The following is an 11193-nucleotide window of genomic DNA, read 5'->3' on the forward strand; positions in this document are numbered from 1 at the left end:
ATGTTATACATTGCTAGTGTTATGTGCCATCAAGTCGACTATATCTCATAGCAACTCTATCAACAATGACTTTGAATCTTGCTCTATACTGAGCCAACATTATCGGCTCTGACACACCTGACCCCACTGCCACAGTCACTGTGTAAATCCATCTCATTGAGAGTCTTCCTCTACCTTTCAAGCAGGATGCTCTTTCCCAAGGACTTGTCCCTTTTGACAACACACTCATAGAATGTAAGACAGAGTTTCACCACCCTTTCCTCCAAGGAAACATCCTGGTTTCACTTTCTCCAGGACAGACCTACTTAGGTATTTCAAAATGTCTTTCTCACCAGCCTCCACAGAATAATTTCCAAGGTACTACATAGATGTTTGTTCTTTTGGCAGTCCAAGGGAGCTTCGATGGCTTAGTAGTAAGGAGTTGAACTGCCAACCCAAAGGCACATGGTTCAAATTCACTATCTGCTCCACAGGAAAAGATGAGTAATTTTTCCTTTATGATCTATAGTCTTTGAAAACAGCTGAATTGGTTCTGACTCAATAGTATATAACGACAACATTTTATATCTCTATTAAGATTAGGCAATTTACCAAGAAAGAGATTTATTAGTACATTAAACTCACCAGAAACATTAGAATCTACTGAGATATAAGCTTCCTGAGAGCAAAAACTTTGCCTCTCTTCTTAGATGTTGTTGTATCTTCAATACCTAGCATATACACCTCCTCCCCACTTATCAGCTATCTAATATCTGATATTTAACATATATATCTGTGTAAAACCCCTACTCTCTATTTTGCATATTAACAACACATATTTGATAGTAAAGAATGTCAAGGTATGAGGTAAAAGTAGGTTGACTGGCTGTGAAAATGCACGGTATGTGCCAACTTGTCTGGTTCCCGATTCTCAGTGGTTTGATATTTAGACAATGATATAATTTGGTTGTCAATTAATGATATGGTCATCCTCTATGTTGTGCGTGCCAATTTTCACATAACAACTTAATCCTTTTGCAACCTCACCATGTTGAGTAGTTGTAGCTGATACTCAATAAATACTCATTCTTTGAATGAATCAATGTATGAATTATTCATTAAAGGAGGCCAGCTCACCTTTGAGGATAGGTTAGACAGTGAAAAAGATTATACTGAGTTCCAGGATACAATTTATTGCACAGATAGAAATGGTTATTATAGACACCTACAATGGGAGGATATACAATGGGAGTATGTCTGTGTATGTTCCCTACAGTTGGCTCTAACTCATGATGAACCATGTACAACAAAAGAATACATTGCCTAGTTCTGTACCATTTTCACAATCATTAGACTCAACCAAGTGTTGAGGGCACTGGAGAATCTGAGTACTTTTCATTCTAAGGACCTTATCTTACAGCACTAAAGGACAGTATTTGGTTGTGATCCACAAAGTTTTCAAGGACTAATTTTCAGAATTAGATCCTCAGGCTTCTTTTCTTAGTCTGTCATAGCATGAATACACCATTGAAACCTGTCCACCATGAATGAATCTGCTGATAATTAAAATACAAGTGGCATAGCTTTCAGTATCATAACAAACTAACCCAGGATGAAGGTCTTGATTGATTACTGCTGTTTGGTGGTGGAAGTCCATTTGGAATCACAAGGACTTTGTATGACAGAGTAGAACTGCCTGATGGAATGGTTGTTGTTTTTTTTTTAAATGCACTAATTTTTATGGCAGCCAGTTCTTTCTCCTGGAGAGCTGCTAAACTTTTCAAACAACCAGTATTTGGGTTAGCAGCTGGGTCCCTAACCATTGAGATGCAGAGCTCTTTGTCTATGTATAATACTGAAAATAAGTAGGAATGTCACAAAATCAAGTAATGCCTATTTAAAAAGAAGGAGGTATACATCCTTACCCAGGAGATGGAGGCAGTAAATAAGAAGCCAAATGATAGTGTGATTAGTTAGAAAGAAAGGAAGTCCCTTGGTCATTAAACATTTACATGGCTTGAGCATTTTTCCTGCTCACTATCTAGGGGAACTTGCCTGTCCTGATTAGTTTCAATTTGTAGCTTTGCAGTCCTGCAGCCTCAGTCACAATTGAAAGATTGTAGAGGTGTCCAGGAGTGAGTCCATGAAAAGTGTAGGAAGTAGCATGCTTGTCCACTGTGTCGCTGTGAACTAGAATCCCTCTATCCATTAACATTAGCTGGTATTGCTCCACATTCCCAGAGCCATGGGACCAGGAAATCAGGAGGGCATTGGGTTTTGTAACAATACCAACATCTTTCACTGGAGAAGGCACTGGTGAGACAAAAATGCATGTCCAAAGTCATTCATAATTTCCTAATAGAATCCAGAAACACATTTATTTAGAGATCACACATTCATTTATGCTTATTTATAAATATATTTGGTTTAATAACATTAATAAAGAAAAAACATTCTTGGATTTTTCTGAATGTTAATTCATACTCTTTCTAAAGTCTACAGATTAAACCTATATCACAGCTTACTTAGCTATCTCCTCAACTCAACTCAACCCAACCAAACTCAACTCAAGTCAACTCAACTCAATCTAACTCAAGTCACTGCCTTCAAGTCTATTAAGACTCATAATGACCCAACATAGAGGTTTTGAGGCTATAAATCTGAATGAGAGCAGACCACTCATCTTTCTTTCTTGGAACACTTAGTATGCATATAAGATAATTTTTTCAAATAAAGTATGATGAGGTAGTAAAAGGAAGAGAAAAAAAAGAAAGCACTATATAAGATAAAACAATGTACAGAGACAAGACAGGGACAGGAAAAGAGGTGATGGGAGCCAAGAAGGAAGAATACTTCCTGAAAGGAGGTGAAAATATTCACAATCAGTATCCCAAAGTACAGGTGCAGGAGGTGACTTACTTTTCACCAAGTCAGGGAGCCAGGCTTGTCTCATATAGAGGAATATTTAGGAAACTTCATGATTTAATGTTATGAGAATAATATTAAAAAGGAAAGCATTTTACAAATGTTTTATGGAACAAACATAGAGGGAAAACCCCCAACCCCCTATAGTTAAGTAAATTCTGACTTCCAAAGACCCTCTAGGACAGAGTAGAACTTTTCCATAGAATTTCCAAAGCTCCAAGTCTTTATGGACACAGACTGCCACATCTTTATTCCTCAGAGTGGTTGGTGGGTTTGAATCTCTGACCTTGTGGTTAACAATCCAAAGCTTAACCACTGTACCAAGAAGGCAAAAAAAAAAAGTCCCATTGCCTAGGTTTTGTTTCACAAGTGCCGTTAGGAAGAAACCACTTAAAACTGGAGAAAACGCCAGTCCTAGAGAGTTATCCAATTTTTTAATTTGGTCAAATTCATCCAGCAAGTAAGCAGCACAATCTGGATCATTATTTTCAGTTCAGTCCATTGTATCACAGCCTTCTCACCCCTACCCCTTACATTTTCTCCTTTTTGTCTGGGGAGGAAATTGGATAAAATAAAACTTCAGAAATATCATACATAATATACAATTATATGTAAATAGCTCTTACCTGTTGATCCATTGGTATAAATTATAGAGGAACGTTTCTCTCCAGAAACAGCTGTGATGGCAACATTATATTTATTACCAGCAGTGAGGTTAAAAAAAGTAAATTCCGTGGAGGAACTATTTTCCGGAATTCGGGCCTCCTGTATCTTTTGGTTGTTATCATCACACAAGCGTACTTCATACCAGGTAACTTTCCCAGGAGAAGGAGTCCACCAAACGCTTAAGCTGGTTGAAGTGGTTTTCTCTCTGTTGACTTCAAACCTAGGAGGAGGCAAAGGATCTGCAAGACAAAAAGCAAGAGAGAGGGTACGGCTTTAAAAAAAAATTTTTTTTAATTTTGTGTTTATCTTGCTGCAATCCAGGTTCAGCTTTCTGAAAAACTTCAAGTTCAGGTAAGTCTCTGATTTACTATTTACTCAAGTTATGAGAAACTTCCCTTGTGGGTTTTTCTTTTTCCAGATCTTATCATTATATACAGTACTAAAATATACTTGCCAGTTATGGGGGAAAGATGGGGCATTCTATTTCTGTGAAGACTGATGGCTTTGAATCTCTATGGGCCTCTTCTACTTTGTTTTATAGTGTTACTATCAGCCAGAATTGACTCTATGGTGGTAATTAAAAAAAGAGGTTGTTGTTGTTGTTATGTGCCGTCGAGTCGTTTCTGACTCATAGCGACCCTATGCACAACAGCCCTAAACCCTGCTCTATCCTGGGCCAACCGCACTGCCTCTGACACACCCATCCCAATTACCCCACTCACCGAATCAATCCATCTCATAGAGGGTCTTCCCCTCCTGCGCTGTCCCTCCACCCTCCCAAGCATGATGTCCCTCTCCAAGGACCCATCCCGCCTGGCAACATGTCCAAAGTATGTCAGACGAAGCCCCAGAATCCTTGCCTCCAAGGAGTAGCCAGGTTTAATCCTCTCCAAGATGAATCTGTTTGTTTTCCTGGAAGTCCATGGTACATTCAGTACCCTTCTCCAGCACCACAGCTCAAAAGCATCCACTCTCCTTCTGTCCTCCCTAGTCATTGTCCAACTCTCTGATGCATAACAAGCGATTGCAAAGACCATGGCCTGTATCAGGCACACCTTAGTCTCCAGAGAGACACCGTTGCTCCTGAGTACTTTAGAGAGGTCCCTAACAGCAGACTTTCCCATCGCGATACGCTTTTTGATTTCTTGACTGCTGGTGCCAAGAGCGTTGACCATGGAGCTGAGCAAACTGAAGCTGTGAACAATTTCAATCTCTTCGCCATCCATCCTGACACTGCCAAAGGTCCAGTGGTGAGAATCTTTGTCTTTTTGACATTGAGCCTCAGTCCATACTGAAGGCTGCAGTCCTTGACCCTTCGCAGCAAGTGCATGAGGTCCTCCTCAGTTTCAGCAAGCAGGGTTGTGTCATCTGCATAACGCAGATTGTTAATAGATCTTCCACCAATCCTGATGCCACGATTCTCCTCAAAGAGCCCAGCCTCTCAGATAATCTGCTCTGCATACATGTTGAAAAGGTATGGAGACAGGATGCATCCCTGGCGTACACCCTTCCCAATTTTGAACCATGCAGTGTTACCCTACTCTGTTCTGACTACTGCCTCTTGGTCCAAGTATAGGTTTCGCATTAGCACAATTAAATGTTCTGGGATTCCCAGTCTTCTCAGAGTCAGCCACAGTTTGTTATGATCCACACAGTCAAATGCCTTTGCATAATCAATGAAACACAGATAGACATTCTTCTGGTATTCTCTGCTTTCAGCCAAGATCCATCTAACATCAGCAACAATATCCCTAGTACCACAACCCCTTCTAAACCCCGCCTGGACTTCCGGCAGTTCTCTGCTGATGTGCTGTTCTAATCGTTTTTGGATAATCTTCAGTAGAATCTTGCTTGCATGTGAAATCAATGACACTGTTCTGTAGTTTCCACACTCAGTTGGGTCACCTTTCTTTGGAATGGGAACAAATATAGATCTCTTCCAGTCAGTTGGCCAAGTGGTTGTTCTCCAGATTGACTTATATCAGAAATGACCAATGGAATTGGACTGTGCTTGAAACTGAGGATAATCTCTGTTTGCTGCCCCTGAAATAAACTAGCACTTTACTTCTTAACTTACTAGTTGATTAAAACAAACAAACAAACAAATGAGAATCTCTTTTACTTGAACTTTTTTCTAACAAAACTTTTAAAATTAAGGATTTCTGGCCTTGGAGACAGTCCCCGGTGGTCTAGTAGCTTGGATTCAGCCCTCTGGGAGCTCTGATGATGAAGTTCAGAGAAAGCTAAAATCTGTGCCTCTGTGACCATTTCAATCTACCAGCTGAATGATCCTCAGGAGAAACAAGGGTAATCTCCCTCCCATGCAATTTACAGCCTCCGAAACAATGGAGGGTCAGCTATGGTCTGTTCCCACTCCACAACAATGACTCTGACTGCCCTGGAAATCCATGTAAGGTTCTATTTTCCTTGGGTTGCATGTTAACCAAATCTTTCAAACTGACAAACATTAAGGCTATTTCTGAGTAAATATGGAAAATCTCACAGGACAATAAATTAATGAATAAAACATTTCAAATTTGTACTGAACTTTTTATAGTGTTGTAAGTGGTGTTTTAATAGAAAGCATATACAATCTGGGGTGGGTCTTAGATATTAAAAAAATCCAGAAAAATCTTAAAAGTAATTAAAAAAATCCAGAAAAATCTAAACTACATATTGTGAAGTGCCATAAAGTTGAGTATGACCCACAGTGACACTATGAACAACAGATCTCAATCCTGTCCTATCCTGTGCCACCTTCGTACATTCTGACACACTTGAGTCTAATTCAGTAGTCATTGCATCAAACCATCTTGTTGTGGATCTTCCTCTCTTTTGCCAATTCTCCACCTTTCCAAGCATGATGTCCCTATCCAAGGAATAGCCTCTCTTAGCAACATGTGTGAGATGAAGCTTTGTCATCTTTGTATTGAAGGAACACTCTGGCTACACTTTTGGCAGTCCATGGGATATTCAGCACTCTTCTCCACCATCAAAAATCAAAGACATTAATTTCTTCTTCTGTCATCATTATTAATTGTCTAGTTCTCAGATCTAATTCTCCCAGCAAGTGATTGAAAAGATCATGGCCTGGATTAGACACACCTTAGTCTTCAAACTGACATCATTGTTCCTTAGTAATTTGGAGAGATCCCTGACTGGAGACTTTCCCAGTACAATATGTCTCCTGATCTCCTGATTCCTGGTACCAAGTGGGTTGATTGTGGATCCAAGTAAGATGAAATAGTTAATAATGTCAGTCTTTTTTCTATGCACTACATCATTGTTGTTGTTGTTAATTGCCATCATGTTGAGCACAACTCATAGCAGCCCTATGAACAAAAGGCCTGAAGCCCCTCTACAACTACTGACACTTATCAAAGTGCACAGAGTTTCCAGAGACATGTTGTTTAGGAAGTGGATGACACTCCTGCTTCCAAATACATACCCTTACCAAAATGGATTCTATCCACTACCTCAGATTCTTTATGTTATTAGATTTTATAAATGTCAGTTCTGGGAATTAAGCATATGATAAATTTTGGAGCTGCTGGAATCCTAAAATAAATAGGAACTCTTGACACACCATTAGTCAGAAAATCAAAAGATGAAATGCTTCGGCCAAATCTGCTTCTAGGTACCTCTCCAGAGAACTAAAGAGCAAGAATGTCAGTCTAGAGACTAAGATGCATCTGATCCAAGCCATCATCTTCATAATTACTGCTATGCATCAGAGAGCTGGACAATGACTAAGGATAATGGAAGTAGAATTGATGCCTTTGAGATGTTGTGCTGGAGAAGAGAACTGAACATATCATGGACTGCTAAGAGAAAGAACAGGTATGTCTTGGAGAGGGTGAAACCGAGCTGCTCCTTGGAGGCAAGGGTTTTGAAGCTCTGTCTTACATACTTTCAGCATGTTGCTAGGAGGGACAGTCCTTGGAGAATGACATGATCCTTGAGAGGCTGGAGGGACAGCATAGGAGAGGAAGACCTCGGATGAAACAGATGAACACAGTAACTGGAGTACTGGGGGTAGTTGTATCATTGTCAGACTAACTCAGGATAGGACAGGATTCAGAGCTATTACATATAGGATTGTTATGAGTTGCAGGAAACTTGATGGCATATAACAACACATATTCTGTCTATGCAGACAAAAGCAGGTAACAGTTCTCAGCTGAAAGCAGAGAGTACCAGATGAATCTCTATCTGTGTTTTAGGATAGGGCAGGGTTCAGAGTTAGAATACATAAGGTTATTACTCGCAAATGACTTGACAGCACATAACAACAACAACAACCAGTCCCTATTTGCCCAGGCCATAATATTTTCCTCTTTCCAATTATGATACAACCATTTATTAGAACATGAAGAAAGAAATTATTAATTATACCCAGTTTTACAAGGACCCACACAGGCTGGAAAATATCTATCTATCTATCTATCTATCTATCTATCTATCTATCTATCTTACTATCTATTGTCTGAGTAGACAAAATAAATTGATGAAAACACATCCACAAGAACAAAATAATGACCTTGAGTCTATCGCACAACCTCAATTTAAAAACAATCTGAAGAACAGATTTGAGGAATGGAACACTAGTTCCAAAGGAAGGCCATATGAGCTATTGGGATGATATCAAGAACATCATCCATGAAGAAAGCAAAAGGTTATTGCAAAGAGGAAGAAAACACCAAGATGAATGTCAGAAGAGACTCTGAATATTGCACTAGAGCATCAAGAAGCCAAAACAAAGAGAAGAAATGAAGAATTAAAGAGCTGAAAATAAGATTTCAAAGGGGAGCTTGTGAAGAAAAAGCAAAATATTATGAGGAAATGTGCAAAAAGTTTGAGTCAGAAAATAAAAAAAGGAAGAACTTGCTGTTTCTCAGGCTGATGGAACTCAGGAATGAATTCAAGCGTAGAGTTGGAATACTTAAAGATGCCATGGGCAAAATCTTCAATGGTCCAGGAACCATCCAAAGAAGACAGAAGGAATACATGGAGTCACTGTATCAAAAAGAGTTGGTTGACACAGAACCATTTCAGGTAGTAGCATATGGTCAAAAACTAATGGTAATAAGGAATTTCAAGCTGATGTGAAGGAATTGGTAAAAAATAAGCCTCAGGTATTGATGGAATACCAAATATTTCAACAAACAGATACGGTCCTGGATGCCAAGGTTGAGCCAAGAAATCTGGAGAACAGCTATCTGGCCAACTGACTGGAAAAGATTAATATTTAGTCCCATTTCCAAAAAACTATAATAGAATGTGGAAGTTATCAAATAATCACATGCAAGCAAAATCTTGCTGAAGATTATCCAAAAACTACCAGAACAGTACATCAATATAAAACTTCCAGAAATACAGGCTAGGTTTAGACAAGGCCATGACACTAAGGATATCATTGCTGATCAGATGGATCTTGGCTGAAAGCATAGAGTACCAGAATGATGTCTATTGATGTTTTATTGACTATGCAAAGGCACTTGACTGTGTGGATCACAACTTGTGGCTAACATTAAGCAGAATGGAAATCCCAGAACACTTGATTGTGCTCATCTGAAACTTCTACCTGGACCAGAAAGATGCTGTTCAAAAAGAGCAAGGGAACACTGCATGGTTTGAAATCAAGGAAGGTGTTCATCACGAATGTGTCCTTTCTCCATTTCTTTTCAACCGAGATACAGAACAGATTATTCAGGAGGCTTGACTTTATTAATAAGAATGTAGCACCAGGATTGGAGACAGACTTGACTTGCATTATAAAAATGCCACACAACCTTGCTTGCTGAAAAAAATGCCATACAACCTTGCTTGCTGAAAACTGAGGAGAACTTGAAGCTTCAGAAGGTCAAGGACTGCAGCCTTTATTATGGATTACATCTCAACATCAAGAAATCAAAGATCCTCACCAAAGGGCTAAAAGGCAGTATTGTGATAGATGGAGAAGAGACTGAGATTGTTAACAATTTCCTCTTGCTTGTATACACAATCAATGCTTTCAGCATCAGCAGTCATGAATTTAAAAGATGACTTGCACTAGGAAAATCTGTCAGGGACTTCACCAGAGTGCTTAAGTGCAATAATGTTAGTTTTGAGACTAAGGTGCACCAGATACAAGTATAGTCTTCTCAATTGCTTGTTATGCATCTGAGAACTGGACAATAAATACAGATGTCAGAAGAATGAATGCCTTTGAGTTGTGATGTTGGATTAAGAGCATTTAATATACCATGGACTGCCAACAGAACAAACAAGTTTATCCTAGAAAGGGCGAAACCAGGTTGTTCTATGAAAGCAAGGATTTTGAAGTTAAATCTCACATGCTTTGGACATTTTTTCAGGAGGATCCAGTCTTTAGAAAAGGCCATAATTCTTGGAAAGGTAGAAGGTAAGCACAGGAAAGGAAGACTCTAGATGATATGGATTGACATTGACTGTGGCAGTGGGGTTAGGGGTGTCAGAGGTGGTAAGGTTACTTCTGGATAGGTTAAAGTTAAAACCCATTGTTCATAGGGTCAGTATGAGTTATAGTTGACTCAAAGACATATAACAGCATCACTACAAACATATTTCTGGTGTTCTCTGCTTACAGACAAGGGTAACTTGACATCAAGAATGATACCTGTTGTCTTACAGTCTTTTCTAATCCCAGCTTGAAATTCTAGCAGTTCTCTATCAATGTACTCTTCCAGACTTTGAAAAATAATCTTCTGCAACAATGAATGAATGGAAATCCAAAATCTCTGTAAATTTTCATTAAAATTAATAAAACAAAATTTAAAAAAACAAAAAATAATCTCCAGCAAGATTTTACTTGCATGTGATATTAACTATAATATTTGGAAATTTCCACGCTTATTGGATCATCTTTTTTTTGGAATGAGAACAAATACAAATCTCTTCCAGTCAGCTGGACAGGTAGCATCCAGGGCTGCACCCATTTGCTAAAGCACCTTGGTTGGTTTGCATCAGTTTCTAGGGTGTTATTTTTTGCCATTGCCTTCTGTGTAGCTTGAACTTCTTCTTTTGTGACCATTGGTTCTTAATCAGATGTTACTTTCTAAAAATGGTTCAGTGTTGACCAGTTTTCTTTGGTACAATGACTTTGCATATTCCTTCCATCTTTTGCTTTTTTATGTTTACTGCATTATTAAATATTTTGTCTATACAATCCTTCAGTATTTTAACACAAGACTTGAATTTTTTCTACAGTTCTTTTAGCATGAAAAATTCCTAGGGTATTCTTCATTTCTGGTTTTCTAACTCCAGCTCCACACATTTCTTTATAATAATTAGCTTTTCTTCTTGAGCTGTCCTTTGAAATCTTCTGTTCAAGTCTTTTGCCTCAGCATTTCTTCCTTCCTTTTTTTTGTTGTTTCTTCCTTGCCTTTGTAATGACCTTTTATATCAACCAATCTTTAAAAATTAGAATCTTATCTGCTCTTGAGATCTCATGTTGTTGTTGTTGTTATGTGCCATCGAGTTGTTTCCGACTCATAGCGACCCTATGCACAACAGCTCTAAACCCTGCCCTATCCTGCGCCAACGGCACCGCCTCCGACACACCCATCCCGATTACCCCAGTCACCGAATCAATCCATCTCATAG

General features: G+C 38.9%; 1 protein-coding gene across 1 annotated transcript in view; it reads right to left on the minus strand.

Moving 5' to 3' along the window:
• The window catches only part of PTPRB (protein tyrosine phosphatase, receptor type, B), a 169606-nt gene that overhangs the window by 79510 nt on the left and 78903 nt on the right, over positions 1–11193 (minus strand). The window contains exons 5-6 of the mRNA XM_006886111.1: positions 3531–3809; positions 2035–2292 (exon numbers count right to left, since the gene is read on the minus strand). Of these exons, the coding sequence (XP_006886173.1) occupies positions 2035–2292; positions 3531–3809 (537 nt within the window). The remainder of the gene's footprint in view (positions 1–2034; positions 2293–3530; positions 3810–11193) is intronic.

The sequence above is a fragment of the Elephantulus edwardii genome, unplaced genomic scaffold (assembly GCF_000299155.1).
Source record: "Elephantulus edwardii isolate Elephantulus edwardi_28Jun2011 unplaced genomic scaffold, EleEdw1.0 scaffold00047, whole genome shotgun sequence".
Taxonomy (NCBI): domain Eukaryota; kingdom Metazoa; phylum Chordata; class Mammalia; order Macroscelidea; family Macroscelididae; genus Elephantulus; species Elephantulus edwardii.